Source organism: Pimephales promelas, chromosome 12 (genome assembly GCF_988280905.1).
Source record: "Pimephales promelas chromosome 12, fPimPro1.hap1.1, whole genome shotgun sequence".
Lineage (NCBI taxonomy): Eukaryota > Metazoa > Chordata > Actinopteri > Cypriniformes > Leuciscidae > Pimephales > Pimephales promelas.
The window spans coordinates 18,161,302-18,184,118 of record NC_142780.1 but is presented as its reverse complement, the minus strand read 5'-3'; the positions used below and the strand labels follow the sequence as shown (position 1 = coordinate 18,184,118).

General features: G+C 36.5%; 1 protein-coding gene across 2 annotated transcripts in view; it reads right to left on the bottom strand.

Annotated features, from left to right (window-relative positions):
- ephb6 (eph receptor B6) overlaps nt 1-22,817 on the bottom strand; it is a 49,860-nt gene that overhangs the window by 10,902 nt on the left and 16,141 nt on the right. For both annotated transcript variants that reach the window (XM_089117603.1, XM_039679688.2), the window contains 11 exons: nt 21,064-21,128; nt 19,025-19,297; nt 17,339-17,502; nt 16,759-17,054; nt 6,407-6,562; nt 5,181-5,452; nt 3,466-3,547; nt 2,443-2,567; nt 1,437-1,599; nt 534-648; nt 193-248 (listed from right to left, as the gene is read on the bottom strand). In XM_089117603.1, the coding sequence (XP_088973729.1) occupies nt 193-248; nt 534-648; nt 1,437-1,599; nt 2,443-2,567; nt 3,466-3,547; nt 5,181-5,452; nt 6,407-6,562; nt 16,759-17,054; nt 17,339-17,502; nt 19,025-19,297; nt 21,064-21,126 (1,765 nt within the window). In that variant the 5' untranslated portion in view covers nt 21,127-21,128. The remainder of the gene's footprint in view (nt 1-192; nt 249-533; nt 649-1,436; nt 1,600-2,442; nt 2,568-3,465; nt 3,548-5,180; nt 5,453-6,406; nt 6,563-16,758; nt 17,055-17,338; nt 17,503-19,024; nt 19,298-21,063; nt 21,129-22,817) is intronic.

The window sequence follows — 22,817 nt, the reverse complement described above, 5'->3', positions numbered from 1 at the left end:
CTGCCAGTGTGCTCAAGTTTTCAGACTGACAAACTCTACACTTGTGGTGTAGACTATACTAAAACAGTTATTGCATAATAGCAATAATTACAAAGTAGTCGGAATGCACCCCACTTTAATAGATGAAGTGAAAATTTGTTTTTTTCTGCAGTTTTCACTGCAGTTCACAGGTACAAGACATAAAGCTCTCACCTCTGTTGCTCATATATCTCTGAAGTCTGTCACTATAAGGGCTCTCTCTCCTTTTACTAGAGGAAAAAGACCAAACAACTGTTAAGTTCTTTTGTAATTTTATATGCAAAAACAGCCCCTTTTTTTAATCCAACATGTGAGATATAAATATATAATGTATAAATATGTATGTATGTGTGTATGGTATGTACACACACAGATCCACACACAGACATTCAATATATATTTAATGATATATATATATATATATATATATATATATATATATCAATATATAGATAGATCAATATATAGATAATATTTTACACAATAGCTGAGATCAAGGGTATTGATGTACATACCTTCGAAACACAAAGACAATGATGATCGCTATCACAACCAATAGAAATGCTGCTCCGCCCATTACTGATCCGATCATAAGGGGCAGGCGATTCTGAATCTGCTTTGACTGTTCCTCTACAAAGAGAAAAATATCAATAAAAAAATAAAAATAAAAATAAATAAAAAATAACAACGGAGAATATAATTTTGTAAAATAATATTTTACTACATTCACACACAAAAAGATATTTAAAGTAAACATTTCTTATTATTATCAAGTTCAACGCTGAAAATATTTTTGTGGAAACTGATTTTTTTTCCCCAGCATTTATGTGAAATAGAAATCTTTTTTGTCACAACATAAAAGTCACTTTTAATCAATTTAAAATGGATGAATAAAAGTATTAATTAAAAAATATTTAATTAGTTCTTAAATATTTGTAATTGCAATTGCCTAATTGTAATTGCCTAATAACATTAGGATGTTGCTATTTTTTTTTTTTTTATATATATAAAATTTGCTATATTTACTGACAATTGCTTAATTTTTGGGGGCACTTTAAATGAATAATATATGTCAAAAGGAGTTCATCTGAAATCTCTTGAGATAGTGTATATTTACCTAGGCATATAGGTCATATCCTTACTAAACAAGCAGCATTTCGTACAGAAGCCATAGAAAAGAAAAATTGCATCTATTTTTTGTACTGAAATTATTATACTTAGACTGAAACATGAAGAGAAATGAACTCTGAAGAGCATAATCAGTAATTATCCTGTTAGGGGCAATTTTACTAAATACACAGCTAGAAGACACCATTGTTACTGAGACTGCAAATTTAATAGCTTATGAGTAAGCTTGCATATATGCTAGCTAGAATGATAAATTACGTGTGACATAACGCGTTATATTTTTGGCTTACCCATTGCTAGAGTGCTGAAGTAAATAGTGTGGCTGTAGGGTCCGTAGCCTCTCTCATTTCGAGCACGGATCTGGAAGGCGTAGATGGAGCCTGGAATCAGACCTCCAACTGTCACTGTGTTGGTTTCACTGAAGACGCTCACAGCGCTGTCCTCATCAGACCCCTGCCAGAGAGAGAAAGCACCATCTCTGTGACAATACAGCACCATCTGTTCGCTGACGTTATTTACACATCATCATACACAACGTTTTATATTGATGTAAAGGGATAGTTCACCAAATTTTTCACCAATTCTGTAATCATTTACTCATGTTGTTTCTGGTTTTATGTGCTTTTTGCCATTTTTAATATTTCTATTTAGCTTTAATTTATTTTTGTTTTAATAATTTTAGTGCTTGAACTTGTTCCAGTTAGTTGCCAAGGCAAAATTATAAGTTTTAAGTAACGATTATTCGCATCAAACATATTTTTTGTTTACATAATATTTGTGTATACATATTATTATATTTATATTAGGGCTGTCAAACGATTAATCGCGATTAATCGCACCAAAAATAAAATTTTGTGTTTACATAATATATGTGGGTGCACTGTGTATAATTATTTTACATATATAAATACACACGCATGCTTGTATATATTTAAGAAATATTTTCATGTATATACTGTATATAGATTTATATATAATTTAAATATCAATATTATATATAAATATTTTTTTTCTTAAATATACATGCATGTGTGTGTATTTATATACATACAAAATAATTATACACAGTGCACCCACATATATTATGTAAACACAAACTTTTATTTTGGATGCGATTAATCGCAATTAATAGTGTGTGCGCATGTCTCTGTGTGTGTACATATATATATATATATATATATATATATATATATATACACATACATTTATACACACACAAACATATATACATGTGTGTATGTGTGTGTGTGTGTGTGCTCTAATCCTTTAATATTTTGCATAAATAACAGTTCTGACCTTGTCGTAGTATCGGAGCTGGTATTCCAGGATGTCACCATTGGGCCGGTCAGGCTGAGGCCAGGACAGCGTGATGGAGTCTTGAAATCTGCTCAGCTGGTGCAGCATGGGAACCTCAGAAGGCACTGAGACACAAACATGTAATTATACGAGTGACCACACGGTGGCTCATCACTTCACAATAGGCAGCCTACTTTTCTACTGCTCTGAATTAATATCAAATACCTTCCTCATTATAAAGAGAAAGAGCATTATAGAGCGATAATACACACGTGGATTAACATGTAGGCCCAAATAAGCCATTTACATCACGCTTTGGTGCCTGTTTGACGGTTAGTTAGACATTGCTGAAGCCTCATCCGTGTTAACGAGGTCATGAGTTAACCATTCTCCTCTCCCACCCTGTCCCAACCCCCGACCCCCTTAGTCTCAACCAATGTCTCTGTCTGTTAATCAGTCATGTGGAAGTGCTTGTAAAAGGTAACTCAATCAAATTCAATCAGCAGCACCCAAAGCTTAAATAATGGTAAAGTTATATAAACTCATCATATACAGGTCTGCAGAATCCATCTGAGCTTGAATTACTACTAAAGATAGAAAACGAAGAGAGAGAGAGAGAGAGAGAGAGAGAGAGAGAGAGAGAGAGAGAGAGAGAGACAGCGAGAGAGGGACATCTGAATTGCACCGTTTGTTTCCAAAGTTTCTGTGGGCTGCCACACTGATTATCCTCCCTCCATTTTTCATCTCTTTCCATCTCTCTTGCTGCTTTCTTGACCATTATATGAGATGACAGCCTATATTGACCCAAAGCCACTTGTGTTCAGATAGCAGAAGGTAAAAAATTATGAAGGGAAAGAGTTTTACATGGAAATACCGTGGGGAGAGGAAAGAGAAAGAGAGGGGCGGAGGATGTCTAGACATAGCAATGGTTGGAGACAGACGAAGTAAGACATAGATACACTGTGCAAACAGTTTGGTGCGCACGCGTACTGCGGATGGTCCCAGCATACATGCTCTTCATACCTGATTGGCTGGTGGTGAAATTGATGCTGCCGAACTGTGGTGGAAAAGGGCTCAGCGCGGACACCTCATTTATTGCTTGAACCTGTCAAATCATACACAGCTCACTGCAACAATGCTCTTACATGCACATAAGCAGCATTAAGGCATAATAATGTTGTACTTATAAAGAAACTTTATGATTTCGGTATAGGAACATGTACTACCGTTTTTTGAAAGATGTTTCTTATACTCACCAAGGCTGTATTTATTTGATCAAAAATACAGTGAAAACAGTAATATTGTGAAATATTATTACAATTTAAATAGGTATTTTGTATTTTAATATAGATGAAAATCAAATTTATTCTAGTGATAGAAAAGCAGAATTTTCAGCATCATTGCTCTTATCTTGATCCTTCAGAAATTAAGCTAATATGATGATTTGGTACATTTCTTACTAATAATAACAATAATGAAAACAGTTGTGCTGCTTTGGTAAAAAAGAACAGTATTTATTTGAATAGAAATATATGTTTTCTGTAAATATATTTACTGTCACTTTTGATCAATGTAATGCGTCCTTGCTGAACATCAACAAAAAGCACTGACCACAAACTTTTGAATGGTATTATCTATGAAAAACAAACTATTAAACATGCATCCTATTATTGTTATACAACCATTCATTTAAGAAACAATGATCAGCAGCAGGGGAAGTTCACAGCAAAACATCGACAAAGCACACAAGAAAAATTTAACACGATTCATAAAACAATATTTTTGATTTAAAAATATTAAATCAAATATACATTTTTTTTAAATAAACTTTTTTGGGTCTCCCCTATATTATCCCTACTGTATATCATGCTCTCATTTAACCCTCTTGGCCTCTTCGTTTATGAAAACACACAAAGGGTAAAAAAAAGCCACACTTTCCTCCTGTGTGGTCAAAAATGACCGACATAGAAATGAACAGGAAATACGAAAAAATATGAAAACTCAGAGAATCCTTTAGTGGTACAAACTACAATCAGCCACAGAAAAAACTGCACAGTGACAGCAATGAAGAATTATCGCTATCTATTCCTTATTTTGTTAGATTTTTTTAATGATTAAATACTGAGAAACAAAAATGCTTTTAATGTGTTCTCTTTCTAACAAAATTGTAATGTTTGATTGTAAACATTATGCAAAAACTGATACTTATCTAACAAAAAATATCTAAACCTGGACAATATCTAAAAAGGCAAAAAGTAGACATCACAATGTCTTAATATATATCTAAATTCAAAACTTGAATAATCGATAATAGAAATTATTTAAAAATAAATAAATAATGGGAATCCAAAAGCTCTACAGGTAGTAGTTACACAAGATTTTATTACATAAGTTATCACTTCAAAGAAATATATTGTTTTATAAAATATCTTATAAAATTGTATAAATATTGCATAGTATCATACAATCCTCTCAAAATTCTAAATAATAATTAAAAAAATATTATTGAACAGAAAAATTTACATTTCAAGGCTTTGGATCTCTTTTGACCGAGAAGGAGCCAAGTGTGACCCCTAAACGAAGAGGTGAAGGGGGTTAATTAGTATGTAAGTATGATGTTCACTGTGAAATCCAACTGATGGCACAAGTCAATCCAGAAAACATTCCAAAATTAGATTCCTGCTTGTCTCTACTGTACATCCAGTTCTGGCTCTATATGAACAAAGTGCTGTAAGTACCTGTATGAGGTAGGTGACCCTAGTGAGCAGGTTTTTGAGGGTGACCCTTGTCTGTTTTAAGCCAGTTTGAGAAGGGGAAAAAGTGACAGTCTCTCCACACCAGGAGCACATGCTAGGTGGTGCGCTAGTGGCAGACGGGCAGATTCGGCAAACCACCCCATACCACACTTCACTCCGACCACCCATGTCCGTGGGAGGTCGCCAGCGCAACGAAACCCCACCCTCTGAACTCTCATACTCCCATGATAAAGACACCGGCGCTGATGGAGGGCCTGAGAAAGAAAACCTGCAGTTATTCACAAACACTGTTAGCGCTCACCAGCTGCTGATCCGTCTAATGATTACCCTCTATAAACCAGAGCAGAATTTAAACTTGAGGAATTTGGGTTGATGACAAATGACTGCCCACAATAAAGAAAAGGAAATCTTTCTAAATGTTTTTAGAAATGTATTTTGTATTCACATTGGTTTGATATGGTTCTGAATTAATAACTAAATTATTTTTGTATTCATGTGTATTCCTGTGTACAGATGTTCTGATCTTTCTCAAAGTAAAAATATTTATTTAATTACAAATAAATGATCAATTAATGAATATCAAATTCTGGGGGAGTCACATCACATGACAATGTACAACTAATATTGCCTCATTAAAATGTAAAATAAAAATGAATAATGTCTGAATCATCTGAAAAATGACTTGGTTTGGAAGACCAAAGTTTTTGGGAAATAATTTTTACCCCCAAGGAATAATGTTTCTTTTCACAAATATAGTTATTTTTGTAATGGCAATTTGCTTCATTATGATATCAAGGCAGATGTTTCACCCGCACATTTTTTAAATTATGTATGTGTATATATATATATATATATATATATATATATATATATATATATATATATATTGTATTTTTGAATGAATAAATAGATCCGGACAAAATATTAGTGTCATCTTACTGACTTTCACTCCCAGAAAACAAAAATTAGCAAAAAAATGTATTTAGGGGTACAACAGATCCCCTGAAAACGACATTTTTTACCTCTAAAAACTTCATAGTAGGTCTTCAAGGGTACATATGGGTACTCTAAAGTACTAATAAACATCTTTTAGAGGTAGATAAGGTATAAAGTTGTCCCTTGTCCAGTCACAGGCTGTTTTTCCTGTATAAATGAGGATTGTCTATTCATTGTCTTATTTTCTTACATATAGCTGGTTGCTCTCTTACTTGTGCAAGCGGTGGTGTTGGCATCGGTGGGTGCGCGGTAGTAGCCACTCCGACACTCGCAAAGTTTAGACCCTTCTGAACTGGTTCTGCTGTTAGCTGGGCACTCAGTGCACGAAAATGAGCCGGCCACTGCTTTATAGAACCCGATTGAGCATGCTGTTGAAAATAAAGAAAAGCATAACAATAACTGTACAGCACAACATGTACTCAAGCTGTTTGGAAAGAAAGTGCCCGATTCCTGCTTTGGAATTCTGTCAATTACACCAGGAGCGGGATGGCGAATACAGAAGGGGTATACTGTATAATGATCCAGTTGGATGCAATAACTGGCGAATGAAACGTAAACTGTTGCGAAGAGAATTGGAAAATCAATTGGTTTCAAACACACTCAATTAGTGGGTGCAAATTTGATAAACAAGGCTTATTGTTCTCACAGGCACTTGATTTATTAAGTCAGATGTATAATTACCAAGAAAACAAAGAGCAAAAGCATTGTTAGAGTGAAATCGCTCATCCTGATTGTTGTTATTGTGACAAGATGTAATTTAATGAGAAATCGCTTCTAGTTTCATAACATGCCCCATGAAATAGACAGCTGAATCTGCTTGAATCACTCGCCACACAAAACCAATGCTACAACCCTGTGACCTCTAATTGGCTGTTAATTTGAGTCCTTTGCAGGAAAGACTGCCTCATTGGACTGTTGCATTTGGATATTATTATAGCTCCGCAGCAATGAAACATGTCAACCTTTCATTGGAGATTGATTGTGACCCATCTTGAAGCTCAGCAATGACCTCTATGCTTTCTACAGTGAGGCCACAGAACAAACCACAACAAACACAATATGAGGTACATCGGGAATCAATATGCTTGCATTATCCACAATGAAATGTCCAAGTGCATCAGGCTTATCAAGGTATACAAATCGCTGAGTCACAGAAGAGCTCATGTTATGTTATCACACTTGTGACAGTAATGCACACTTTGGTGAAGTGCTTTGTCATGGAAAACCTGTGACAATTTAACGCTTTATCATAATTACGGTTGAGCTAAGAGTTGCTATCTCATCCTTGTCAGCCTTGAAGTCCTAACAAGTCTCCATGTGAATAGACAGGTCAAGCACGGATAACACATTTTAAGCACTTCAGTGACAAAGACACACACACAGACAGAGAGAGAGAGAGAGAGAGAGAAAGATTTCAGTTTTCAGCCAGCTAAAAGGATTTTTATGTTCTCGCTTGTCTGTCAGATATGATATTCGTTCCTAAACACTACTGTGAGAAGTGAGAAAAGACAGATGAAAGATGGGCGTAGTGAGTGAAAAGAAAGAGAGCATTGTCCATCTATCTTTCATGCGGTTGGATTATATTATCCAATGTGTTCTCCTATAGCGGTGACAAAAGACAGGTTTTAGCTACAAACCTTCCTCACTCCTAAGACAATCTCCAACACCTTTCAACATTCTCTCTCTTCTATTCACACTCCCCATTCACCCACTCATTAGCCAACCACAGGTTCTCATTTTTGTCTCTAGTGGCCACTATTTAGCCACAGGGCATTTTGTTTCCACATAAAAATAATTGAACATCTATAGCCATTATTAACTGGCCCAGATTTCTTATTAATTAATGAGATGGCATTGATTTGAGTCAGAAGTTGTCGATCTGCAGAAGACTCAAAAGGTGTTTTTATGACAAGCATGGCTGGCATTGGAGTAAGTGTAATTGGTAACACTTTACAACAAGGTTTCATTTCGTTAACAATTAACTACATTAACAATGAACAACGCTCAAATATTGTATCTGTTAATATTAGCATGAACATTTTTATTAACCAACACATCAAAAGGTTAATAAATGCTGTGAAAATATGCAGCTCATTTTTAGTTCATTAATTTTATTAGTTAGTTCATGTTAGTTCCTTTATTTAGTAATTTTTTTATCTAAAGAGATGTTTCCCATCACAAACAATGATAAACCGGCTGTGACCTCTTGAGGAAAAGCCGCTGTATCCATTGTGCAGTTTGAGTGTTGGCAGTAAATGTTAGAAATATTTAATCATAATGTTGTTTATGTTATCCATTTCCATCACACAACAAAGTGGGTGGCCTGGCTTGAATGCAGCCAGCTAACTCAGAAAGAATGCTGATTATTCTAACAGTCTTCTAAGTATTCTATTAAATTTAATCACAACCTTTATATATATATATATATATATATATATATAGTGAAATATTATTACAACAACATTTTCTATTTTAATAAATATCGTTTATAAAAATATAAATTTTGTGTGCAAATATCGTCTTGTTCACGTTTTCATCATTTTTTATCAGTGTTGAAAGCAGTTTTATTTTAACCCTTTACCTGTCACCCCCCTTTTTGATAATTGACATTAAAATGCACTATACAAACATAAATGGTTGTAATTCAAGAATGCTTTTGAATATAGACCTAGGTTTGGTCTTGTTTTAAAGAAAATAATCAGCAGATATTTAATGAAGTGAAAGCACTTCAAAAAAAAAAAAAAAATCAGCAGATTTTTACTGAATTGAAAGCAATTCAAAAAATTAAAGTTATGACAAGGTTAAAAGTTATAATTTACAGTAAATCCAATATACTTTATTAATATATAAATTAATATTTTACAAAATATGTTTTACTATAAAATTACTATAAAATGAAAGCTATATATCTAACCAAGTTGTGTTCCAAATTTAAAGTTGATATCACAAAAATTGAAGTTCCCATGAGATTTTGTTTAGGTGTAGTACCAAAAATAGCCACCGGGTGCCATTAAATTCCATTGAATTTAACTGTATGCATTCTGCCATAACAAATTAATACATTTCTATCCAAATATCACTTCTGTCACTAAATATGGAACCTTGAGACTCAGATCTTTCTGACAATATGTGTTTTGTCAAGGTTAGAAAATTTTTGATAATAAATTATGAAAGATGAAGCCCAAAAGGGGAGGGGCCTAATAAAAAAATTCCGTTTCTATGTGCGTGACTGTCTGTGGTAATGTGGGCTGGTATGGTTACAGTGCCAGGGATGTTTTTTTTCTTAACCAGTCTGTCCCCATATAGGCCTGCAATATGCATTATTCTCTGTATCGAATCATGCTATCTTATCCCCCAGCCCCTGATGTTTCGAGTTCAGCCCCTGATGTTTTTAAAACCTAGAAACGCCCCTGCTTCATAATTTGTAAGAAAAAAAAACAGCACTAAAATATCTATTTAGGAGTCTTAGACCTTTCCAACGATATATAGTTTGTCATGACTAGATTAGGATTTAATAGTAATATAGTGAAGTAAATTTAGGTTGCCCGTATAAGGACAAGTGACAGTTATGTGGTTAAAAGCTGATACATATTAGAAATCTTTTGTAACATTATAAATGTCTTTACTGTTACTTTTCACCAATTGAATGATGAAAAGTACCACACACATGTTGGGTCGTCATGTTTTATGGGGACATTTTATAGACATAATAATGATTTTTATACTCTATAAACTGTATATTCTATCCTCTAACCCTAAACCTACCTATCACAGAAAACTTTCTGTATTTTCAAAGTAAAGTATTATTGTGTTATTATTAAAGTTCAGTATTATTTATAAGCCATTTTTTTCTCATGTGGACCAAAAAAAAAGTCCCCAAAAAATTCCAGATATTGCCATTTTTGTGGGGATATAGGGTATACCTGAACAAACACACTTGCACACTATATACCTGAACAAACGCAAACGCGCACTCGCACAATGTTAAAATAGATTTAATTTCTTTGGATTGTTACTTATTGGTCAAACCAGAAAACACTATTATATTATAAATTATATTTTATAATACAGTATAAAAACATTTATAAAAATATTTTTAATAAACAACTTTTACTAATTTATTTATTATACAATCAAATATAACTTTGTAAAAAAATATTAATTTGTGTGTATATATATATTTTTTTTTCTTTATATTATATTATATATTCAGTTCACTGAAAGTGTGTGTTAGTCTGAGCAGGTTTATGTGAGTGTTTGAGAAACCAAGAGTGAATTAAGCTAAAGGCATTGGTGGGGGAGGGGCTGTTCAAGTTTAAATAGAGCATGCCTCAAACAAAAACAAAAATTAAATTAGGAAGCATGTTATATTCAGAAAAGCAGTGAAAAAGACATTGAAAAAGATGCAGATGAAGAAAAACTGTAAAAGCAAATGGGTAGAGAGAGAGAGCAAGAGACCTCAGTGAAGTGTATAATTTGCCGTTGACATCGTACTTGGTATTTAGATCGCTGACCCAATTTCTCTCTCTCTCTCTCTCTCTCTCTCTCTTTCTCATGGTTGCTCTCATTCTCTTTATTTGGCTTGCAGCGTTCTGACTAAAGCACACAGATGCACAAACACAAACACACGTAAACACACAAACAACAAACCCAGTGACTGACACACAACTTCAAAAACGGGACATAAAAAGGTATGCACTTACTTAGTACTCTCTCTCTCTCGCTCTCTCTGAGCTAAGCTTCTCAACCGCTATAGAAACCACCCTAGGAAATACATTTCTCTCTAATTAATCTCCATAATTATCCCATTTAATGTGAAATTATTTGCTTGTAATGCTCTGCTGGCTCATGGCATTTCACAATATGCTTTTCCGTTGATTAGATTTGGGAGAACTGGAAATTTCCTGGACGTCCTATCTAAAGGCGGACGTCCGTTCGATAGTGGATGATTTGCATCAGTACAATAAAACCAATTCATGCTTGCACAAAAAAAAAGTCAAACACAATTTACCAACTCTTTTCCCTCTTCAGCATTCCCTTCAGAAAGCATTACAACAAAACATGTTCAACATGTGCACTGGATCAGTCTATGGAAATGCACAGCTTGACAAGTAATGCTATCCACTTTGTGTTCAGTCATTGTAGAATGTGTTAGTATTTGTGGTTATAGTAGGCAATTAAAAGTATGTACCACAATCAAAAAGCACATTATAAATAACCTCTCGCGTTTCCAGAACTTCAGATTTACTCTTAGAACACTCTCAGAAAAAAAGGTACAAAAGCTGTCACTGGGGCGGTACCTTTTCAAAAGGTACATTTTTGTACCTAAAGGGTGCATATTGGTACCAATAATGTACCTTTTGAAAAGGTACCGCCCCAGTGACAGCTTTTGTACCTTTTTTTCTGAGAGTGAAGAAAGGGTTCTATTTAGAACCAGAAATGGTTCCATCGCCTGCTTCATATTCGGAACTCCAAAATGGTTCTATATAGAACCATTTTTTTTTGGTAAAAGGTTCTATTGGCCAAGTATGGAACCCCAGGGTTCTATATAGAACCCAGAGGAACCCTTTTTTAAGAGTGTATAGAATCTTTTAGGGGTTCCAAATAAGTAGCACTAATAGAACCTATTAAGGTTCTAGAACCTTTTCTTCTAAGAGTGTTGACAGCAGAAGAATTGCACTTTCATTGGCCAAGAGGACATCTGACCAACATGTAAAGTAGCCAATCACAATTTGTTTTGTTTTGCATCATGTTTAGGGGAATGAAAAATCATGCCGTGAAGTTTCCTGATAATTACGCAGGAATGAGCGAATAGTTCCTAGGCATATCAACCTAGAAAATCGCAACTTTACATTTAAACGGTAAAACTCAACAGTTAAACTCTGGGGGAGCTGTAAAATGAGCCTATTTCCAAAAAAAGTGGAGTATCCCTTTAAAGAACATGACACATGCGTCCCCTGAAAATCCTGTAGAATTCAACCAATCAGATGACCACTTCAAAACTCCTGAAGTGATTTCCATTTTGTGTTCCTTATGCATCAGACGTTCAGCAGTCTGTAGACATGACGTCTGAGGTAGAGACTATAAACAACCAGTCACCAGTTACATTTTGGTTCCATCCTATTCAATCGGGCAAAACGACACAGATCACCATGCAAATTAAAAATGTCATACAATCAATTTTATATCAAGAGTGTGCCTTTATGCTATTTGAATGGCCTTAATAACTTGGAGGATATAAATTCTTCAGCAAATCAACGTCACCCTTCCTTTCAAGGCTGCTGTTTAAAATATTAATATGTCAGGAGTGAAAATGAGTCATTCTGCTATTATAAACACCAGAACATCTAACAAAAAAGGTTAATTATAAGTTTCTGCAAATGACATTTGATATTAGGCACGTATGGGATGAAAAGATGGACACTGAGCTGTGCACTATGCTAAAAAAAAGTTTTCATGTGTGGATGAGCAGGTGTAATTGTTTCATCTGCTCAGTCGTGCTTTGGTGACTACAATCTTGAAGGACAAGTGAGGGCGAAGCAAAAGAACAGTCATGTCTATGGGGGCGTTGAGACTTGCTCTTTAGCTCTAAAATCTGATACAGTATATCAACACATTTGTACAGAAAATTTGGAAAAAACTATGTATATATATATATATATATGTGTGTGTGTGTGTGTATGTGTGTGTCAGATTGTATCAGATTGGTCTAGCAATACTTTTTGGGACAAGAATGTAAACTTTGACACCAAGTATCACAAAACGTATTTACTTGCATATTCCAGCCCGTTCTCATCCCAAGGCATTATATACTGATGCTTTTACATTTCGTCTACATCCAACGCACATGGCACCCTTTAGCGTCAATATGAGACGCACATATGTATGGGCCAGAAGGCGCCTCCTAGTGGTGTAACCCTAAACTTACCCCAGAACTAAATCTGCCATTACCGAACAAAGCTCTGTGCGTGTTATATTGACGCTGAAGGGTGCCATGTGCGTTGGATTTACAGACAAAATTTCAAATGTGTCACTATATGACGCCCTAGGATGAGAATGCATTGCATATTCCCTTTGAAAACAAAACTCAGCCACTCTGTCTTCAGCGTTTCGGATTTAGGAACATCAAAATGACTGCTGTGTTCATTATTACACCCAAGAACAGAACACCGCAATCGCTTAGACGCCATTCTGCTCCAGCGCATCAACAATGACGGATAATAATGACAGCTCACTCAGGGCGGGGATGTGTTGAAACACTGCGGTCAATCAACAATCGTGGGAGGGGCAACCGTTTTAATGACGTCAGAAAAAACAATCGGCTCAATTTGAGGCAGGGGAAAACATACAAGGGGATTAAAACATAAACACTGGATAGATTTTTATCATTATATGATGGTTGTGTACAGGCACTGCCAACACACATTTCAGTACAATCAACTTGAAAAAGTGCATGTACCCCCTTAAGATATTAAGAAGAAAAAAATTAAGTAAATTAAAATATTGTTATTTTTATTCTAAAGCAATTTATCTTGTTGATTATTTTTTAGTGAAAAGACAAGAAATACTAATCAAGTTAAATTTATTTATTTTAATTTGATTATTTTTTCGCAGTGCATGTCACTGTCATCTCTCACTGGTCATAAATTCAGATCATAAATCATAACTCACATTCTTGCCAAGCCCTGTTTGGAATACAAAAAGGAGACAAAAAGTGAGAAATTCAAAATCAGTCAATTAATTCAAATCGATATCTAAATGAAATATAGATCCTGGAACACCAGCACTGACTCAAGAAAATCCATCAGGAATTTCTGCTATCTCAGTCCTCTAGTCTTTAACTTGTGTCCACTACCATGTCCTTTCCCCTCCTCTTCCCTGTGGTTTCTGTCACTTGTTCAGCTGAATGGCCATTACATCACAGTGACCTAAATGTGTCACAAGCCTCTCTTATCCCCCTCTCTCTCTGTCCCCCCACCACTCTACTTTCGTCTTCAAGATATCTCAAAACTTCTTGTCTGATTTACTCGCATCGCCCTCAGAAATTAACCCCTTTCAGCGAATCTAGTGCCTTTCAACTCCACTTTCTTCCACTTCTACGGGATCTCTCTCTTCGTCTCTGACCTCAATTGCTCATATAGACAGAAAGGAAGAACTTGTTGATCATAAAGATGAGTTAGTCTTCAACATTATTAACAGACAATACTGAAAATGCTAATTATGCAGACAAAGTTACAAGAAAAATACAGATATAGACACAAATACTGGCCGCTGCCATATTGATTTCAGGTCAACACAACGTATTGTTTAAATGTTAAGCTAATTATAAATACTACAGACTAACTGCCTAGGGACATCCATTAAAAAAATAAAATAAAATAAAATAATTTATCCCAACAACAGTCATTTGTTCATATTCATATATAAATCTATAGTACTCTTCAAAAGTTTGGGGTTGGTAAGATTTGTTTTAGGCTGGATTTATTTGATAAAAAATACAGTAAAAACAGTAATATTGTGAAATATTATTACTATATAAAATAATTGTTTTTTATTTTTTAATATGTTTGAAATGTAATTTTTTTCTGTGACGCAAAGCTGAATTTTCAGCATCATTAATCAAGTCTTTTTGATCACTGAGCTGATTTGAAGCTCAAGAAACATTATTATCAATGTTAAATATGTTTGTGAAAACCTTGATCATTTTTTTCAGGATTCTTTGATGAATAAAATGCTTAAAAGAATAGATTAGGATTTTTTATTATTTGAAATAGATTTGTAACAATATAAAATAATTTACTGTCACTTTATTATCAGTTATTATTTAATCAAGTATTGAATTTTCAGATTAATTCAGGTATTTGAATTTTCAGTTTCTTAATATTTACACTTAAAGAATCCTTATTTAACTTTTGAATATTTTTCCAAATGAGGACACCCCCTTGTTACCTAACTTGTGGAGACAAATTTGTAACTCGGAACCACAAAACACATTGCATGCAATGCAGCGTTTGTCTTTTGTGTTTTTAATTAGATCTATGTCTATGGGCACCTTCCCGCTTGTCTGAATACACCGTGTGTAATTTTTTTGTCCATCAAATTTTGTGCATAATTACTATGACGGGAAGCCCGCAGAGTTCTGATTCAGAGATAACTGACACAACAATGATGCCCACACAATGAAATGATAAGGTGAAAGTGAAAGTGGTGGTTAGAAGTATTTGGACACTTTCTGGTTGTAAAACCTTAGTGGATCATACTCATTGTAAATATGATTAGCTATACCTGTGAAAATACTGATAGGAGACCAGTGTGAACCATGCAGAGATTAACTGACTTCATCCACTAAAAATAAAGTTGACACCAATTAGTTAAAAGTCATTAAAAAAAACAAACTGTGACTTACATGTCCAAATACATTTTTTCAGGTCACTGTATGAAGTTCCTAGGAAAATCTAAACATACATCCAGCTGGGTAATACTTTCATTCATGTCAGTGTAGTGTATAGAAACCATTTGACTACATTAGCAGTGCTTCGTTCATGAATGAATCAGCGTTTTTTTTTTTTAAATGAACAAATTGTTTTTGTTCAGTTCCATTCACTGATTTAAGGTGTGTTCCACTTCACCTTTAGACATACCTATAGGCATATAGACTGGTGCATCAAACAAATTCATAAGGGGAAAAAATGTAAATAATAAATCAGCTCCAAAGCAGATTCCAAGTGATCTAAGGCTAAGGATGTTTCAGTTCAATTCATTGCACTGGTCACACTTTTTTATTTTTTAGAAAACTCGCAATTTGTTGGGGAACTGCGCTTAAAGAAAATACTTAAAGAATCTTTCTAGAGTGTCTTAGTAGTATTGAAGACACACAATTAATAATATAGAGTCTTCTAGTAGTATTTTAGATATTCACATTTTAATAAAGACCATGTTTCAGTTGCAAACATTTTTTTATCCAATCAGTTCAGTAAATGAAAATATTAAGTATTAATATTAATATTAAGAACGATTTTTCATGACTTACTGCTGTAACCTGCAGAAACAGTCACAGAATGAATCAGAACAAAACATGTTGGTGAATAGTTTGAGATCTCCAACATTAGACCACATGTTTTGTTGGCTCATTTGAACATACAATATGATTGGGCTTAAATCCCATCACTGACTGAATCAGTGGACAAATATTTTTGATTTGAGTTACTGAGATTAAAACCCACACTATTAGACTACATGGTTTGACTCACCTAAACAGCCTAAACCATTATGATTGGGTTTATAATCCATCACTGAATAAATCATTGAACAAATCTTTTTTTTGGTGAAGAAATTGGAAAGATTTGAGTCAATGTGATGGATCAAAATCTCCACCTATCCAACTATATGTTTTGTTGACTTGCCTTAACAGGCCAATTAAGCCATTATGACTGGGCTCATTTCCCATCACAATGAATCAGTAAACAGATCTAAACAAATCTTTTCAGAAAATGGATTAAAAAGATTCAAGTCACTGAGATGAATCAAAATCTCCACCATTAGACTACACACTTAGTTGACTCACCTAAACAGGCTGAGCCATTATGATTGGGCTCATATCCCCCATCACACGTACATCCTCCAACAGGCACCAGCCATTCGCCTTCAGTGTTACAGTGCATTCTTGGTGCCGTCCCACCCTGTGATTGGCTATGGGGTACACAAGTCCCAGTCACCGGAACAAGAGACGTCGGCTCCGCCCCTGAGGGCGTGGCTGGGTAGAAAGCCAGGAAACGACTGGTTGCTGGACAGCGACGATAAAATACGGAAACACCCATGAGTGACACGCATGCTCCACTGTCTACTATTGCTAACACAAACCTAAAAAAGAGAGAAAAAAGAGAAAGGGTGATGAAAAGAGATAGAAGACAAGTTTAACAGCCAGCAAAACATCCATTGAGACAAGACAGACCAATAACTGTTGTTTGTATTCATATTCAAACCATATCATGGTAAATATTAACACTGTGGCTGATATTTACTCAGCAGAATTGCCTGATCCTGAGTGACCACATTCAGAGGGATCCTCATTTCATCTGCACACAGTGACCATCATTCATCAAGGGTTTTAGGAAGATGAGAGCAAGGCAAAAAGGTTGTCGTACCCTTTGCGTGTGAGAGGAGCAAAGCTGCGGGTTTTGACGTTGATGCGTCGTGCGTTTTCAGGTTTGTACTGGTGAGGCAGGCTTGGCTCCACACGGCTGAAACTCTTGTCAGCTGCGATGGTGTCGATCTTCACCCAGCCCTCTCTCGTCTCTCCACTGGAAGGCTGGAACGGTGTAGGAGAGAGAGAGAGAGAGAGCTATCAAACTAATTATTAATATGTCAGTCATGTTTACAAGGATAGTTCACCAAAATTAAAATTCTATCATTATTTAATCACTCTCAAGTCATTTAAATTTCATAAGCTGTGCATAATTGCAGTTGTTAACAGTGGTGGAAGCCAACATCGCAATCTTGGCCACATGCGCCAATCCATTGCTTTCCCGCAGCTGCTGTGGTCTGCAGTCCAATCTAGTGAAATCTTCAAAACAAAATGCCATCAGATGTGGCCCTGAAACCTGGAAACTCTGGCCTTCCACAGACTAAATAGCAGTTGAAGCAACACGAGGGTGACTAAATAATGACAGAGCTTCAGTTTTGGTATGAACTATTCTTTCAAGGAGCTATTTTTACACTACATTTAAAAGATTAACTACGAGAAGGCAAAAAAGAAGAGATGACAGGACCTTTATGTAACTGAGATGTTGCGAAGACCAGCAAAACTAGAAGAAAGGTATTTGATTTACACAACGATAGACCACATCCCACACTCCCACAGGAATAACTTCAACTTTTATTTCGTGTTTTGAGCACTATCTTCTTCCCCGAGGAGTCCCCCTAACAAACTCCCTCTAACAAACATGACCGAAGTTATATATCTCTTGAAGCCACCCTGCTTAGAAATTCCAAAAGGTATACACAGTCAAAAGATGTTGATTCACACATTGCAAAATTGAACAATTAAAAAAAAAAACAGTATTTGATTTTTCTTAAGCAATGAAAGATAGCATTCTAGCTTTCATGTTTTACATTAATATCATTGGAAGCCTGCAGTGATATGTCAGAGGTATTATGTAGTTTAGTTTTCTTCTTTTCTTCTGAGTGATTCATCTGGGGAAGTGTAGTTCATACAATATACAGTCATTCAAAGAGCACAAGGGTCTTATTTTCTTTAAAAGAAATCCTCAGGCTCCATCCTAACAAATGTTCAGTCAAACAAAACAGAGCGGTACAAGACTGAATGCTGGCATAATACTTCATATGATGTCTGTGTGTGGGTGTAGGACAAGGGATCCAACAAACCAGCATTTGATAACAGGCTAACACACTCATGTTAGTTTTATGATTGTATCCTGTAAGACTTAAGTTGTGCTACAGACATGACCTCAAGATATCTCCAAGCCATAAAATTTAATTGTAAAAATATTTTATGGTTTTTGAAACACCCAATGGTGCAGGTTGGACAATAAATTTGTATTATTATTATTTTTTTTGTAATGTATTTGAATGTATGTGCACCAAGCGAATTGCCCCACGGGGATTAATAAAGCAAATTAAAAAAATAATAATTATCAGTTGTGAACAACACGAACAACAGTGATTTTTCAACATGAATTAACTTCTTGAATTGAGTATTATGTCACTGACCCATGTACCATTGAGCTTAGTACAAATTGCTCAATCCTTCTTTAATCTCAGTATAATCGCAGGTTCGGGCCTTGAAAGTGAGATAATCCCTCGCCACTCACCTCAGCCGCCCAGGTTCTCTCCAGCTCTCTCTGGGAGTCAGCCTGTTTGTAGAACAGTGTCAGTGTCTCCCTGCATGTCGGGGAGGGTGAGTGTAGACTGGCACAGTCACGAACCGAGAAACGCAGTGTCACAAAGACCCGTGGAGCTGACTGGCGGTACAGGAAGGGTGTGGCCAGCCAGTTGTCTTGGAGACGGGGGTTCTGATTGACATTGCAGACTTCAAAGGTACGCATGAGTCTCCCCTTGTCATCTAACACGCTCACCTCATCCCACTGAGAGGAGGAACAATGTTAGAGAATAAAAATGAGCCTGAAGCAAGAATACCACACAACCACCACATTGATAAAAATGAGAAAAAAAAGCGCATTAACTACAAATTTGGTCAAAAATGAGTTAAGACTTAATGGGCTTTATGACATGTGTTCTGTCTTGTGAAAAAATATCTGGGTTAAATGATGTCACGTTTCGGAGATGCATTTCCACATAATCTACCCATAACATGTTTGACAGGCTGGTATAAGAACTTTAAAGGCCTTTTTCTCTGTTTCTTTATTTGCGTAGTTACTGCACTTAGCCTTTAGGGCAGTATACATATATATAATATACACACTCACCTAAAGGATTATTGGGAACACCTGTTCAGTTTCTCATTAATGCAATTATCTAATCAACCAATCACATGGCAGTCGCACATGGCATTCAGTTGCATGGCAAACTGAATGTCAGAATGGGAAAGAAAGGTGATTTAAGCCATTTTGAGCGTGGCATGGTTGGTGCCAGACGGGCCGGTCTAAGTATTTCACAATCTGAAGGATAATGGGCCGACTGATTCAAGCTGATAGAAGAGCAACTTTGACTAAAATAACCACTCGTTACAACCGAGGTATGGAGCAAAGCATCTGTGAAGCCACAACACGCACAATCTTGAAGTGGATGGGCTACAACAAAATAGGAAAAAGGGACTACAATTAGCAAACACAATATTAGTGTGGTGTTCCAAATAATCCTTTAGGTGAGTGTATGTATGTGTGTGTATATATATATATATATATATATATATATTGTAAAGACACACACACACATTTTAATACGGACTTAGATTTTTGCTGTACTGTAAAATATGTAAATAGCAATGAATATAAAATAAATTAAATGTTAGGCATGTAAATGGGAATCTAAATTTTTTTTTTGTAAAATGACACAGATTATATCAGAGAAATACCCTGCCCTTTCTTCAGGTGGTTTAAGCTGAAAATCCCAGACAAACCTCGAATCTTTCCAGAAATCCACAACACAGAAATCACAGACACACACCCTCACTGACTCACAAAAAGGCGGCGAACAACTGCCACGCTGAGAAAGAGCAAGACAGAGGATGAAGAAAATAAATCAAACAGACAAGTGACTAAGAGGAGACGGAGAGAAACACAGCATCAAAAAACTTAACATGAAAGGACTGCTGGGGGAATGAAAACATTCGTTTAGGGAACTAAAAAGGGAACGAAAGAATAAAATGGGCTTGAACATGGAGAAAAAAGATGGGGTGGACAGCTTGAGAGAATGAGAAGATGAGCAAAGGAAGGGGGGGGGGGGATCAGAAAAGCACAGATGGATAGATTAACAAAGATATGTATGCAGACCAAGTGACAGACAGAAAGAGAGAGAGAGAGACAGAAACTGAGGTCTGGCAAGAGAAGCTGGGACAGGAAGTAGAGGACCGAGTTCAGGTCTTCTCAGTAGGTCACAGTCTCTGCGCTGCCCAGGGCCACAAATATATCACGGTTGAGCTGACAGCGAATACACACAGAAGAGGATGAAGGAATTGAGGGTAGGAAGTTGAAATATGCTTCATCTCCTGTGTTTTCAGAAAGGTGGGATTAAAACAAGAAGTACAAACTCATAGGCCCACAGAAACAATAAAAACATATGAAGGAAGAGGGCATTAATGTGCTACACACACACACAAACACACACAATCAATCACCTCAGAATATATAAGTGTGATCCGTCTGTTTCTAAACTAATGCATGAATCTTACCCCAGTGTCAGGATACGTTGTCCAGCCCAGCTCAGCGGTGGACTCCGTCGTGTCCAGCAGCATAACTGAGAGTGGCAGGAAAGGACAGGGAAGTACAGAGAGAGAGAAAGAGAAATAGATGAACAGACAGTGACATAGTTTATTAGATGATTTTACTAATAGCAGCAAATTACAGTTTGATTCCATAGAATCAAAATTGACAATTATTGTTTTAATGGAATATTGCAGTATTTATCAAAAATGATTTATCCGTGCACATCATTCTTTTTTTACATTTCCCACCCTCTTGCAGCGACATCTCTTCTCTTTTCTGAAGACATGTTCACCGGTGGGACAACCTGTCACTCACATGAGATCACAAGTAATAGCAAACCACAATCATCCAACGATCCAATCAATTTCCAATTAACAAAACCAAGCCCCGTCCTATATTTTTTCTTGTCCGAGGAGCATTCTCACTCATAACAGTCAGAATAAGAAAGAATTCCAATAGGAATCGAATCCAACTTTAACTAGTTCCCTTTCGAACGGTCACTTCGTATTGCGTAGCTCCTTTTGAAACTCCGATTTACTGAAGCCTAATGTAAAACGCATTTGCAGCTGCACAGTCAGCACACTGAGCGCCTGACGCGCTCCTTACTCAACATGTGTGGGATCTTCAGTTTCCGCGACGCTCTCCTCCATAGATGCCGCTGCGGAAAAGGGCTATGAGTCTTTGCCGCCCTTCGAAGAGGCTGTGGCTGCTCATCTTTGCCCGAGCACTGCAGCTAGCTGGTGAGCTAGGGCCGTTGATCCCAACAAACCCTGGCCTGCAGAAACACCTCAGCTCTCGCTGGACGTGTGTATTCCGCCTCTGGTCAGGCTGCATCGGCCCTGCACACGATGGCCTTGTTGCAGGTCTACCAGGCCAAACTCCTTCAGTCCATGTTCGAGGCTAGCCTTTCGAGACCTGAGAAGTGCTACAGACCTAGCGCTGCGTGCTACTAAGGCTACAGCACAGGTCATCGGAAGGAACATGACGAGCTTGGTCGTGCTCGAGCACCATCTTTGTCTCAACCTCACCGAGATCAAAAAAAACAAACTCAAAAAATAGGTTTCTCAACGGCCAGGTTTCCAGCTCCGGTCTCTTCAGTCTGGCAATAAAGGGATTTTCGGAAAGGTATACAAAGGCACAGAAAGCATCCCAGGCTATGTGACACTTCTTGCCGAAATGCTCGAGCTCCATGACCAGCAAGCCCAAGCCGCCACCTTTGCCTGATTTATCCAGCCAAGCCTGCGAAGCAGGCGTCTCAGTCCCGCCCTGCGACTGCTGATAGCCATCGCCAATAAAGGCCCGCGAAACGCTCCCCACTCCCCCGGTGTCAAGGCCCTCGACCCAGCGTCGAGATCGACCAGGCCCCACCGAAGTCATCCTAGCACGAGGTGGGAAGAGCGAGGACTTGCTGATAGACATCTATTCAGTTTATAATATTCAGTAAATCGAGGAAAAGGAGTTTCCCCACTGCGTATAGCTACGCAATACTTGTTCCCTCTTTCAGGGAACTGAGGTTACGATAGTAACCGAGTAGTTTTTTTAATGTAATTTATGTAAATATAAATTAGTGTTATAAATATTACGTTTTTTGCTAGATTTACCAAGTCATTACCTTCTGTAAAAAGGGTCCATTTTCCTTTTTATTGCCCAAAACTGATTAACACTGAAAACATACATAGATAAATTAGTTGTTTTTTAAGCGCCCCTTCATGCAGTGTGT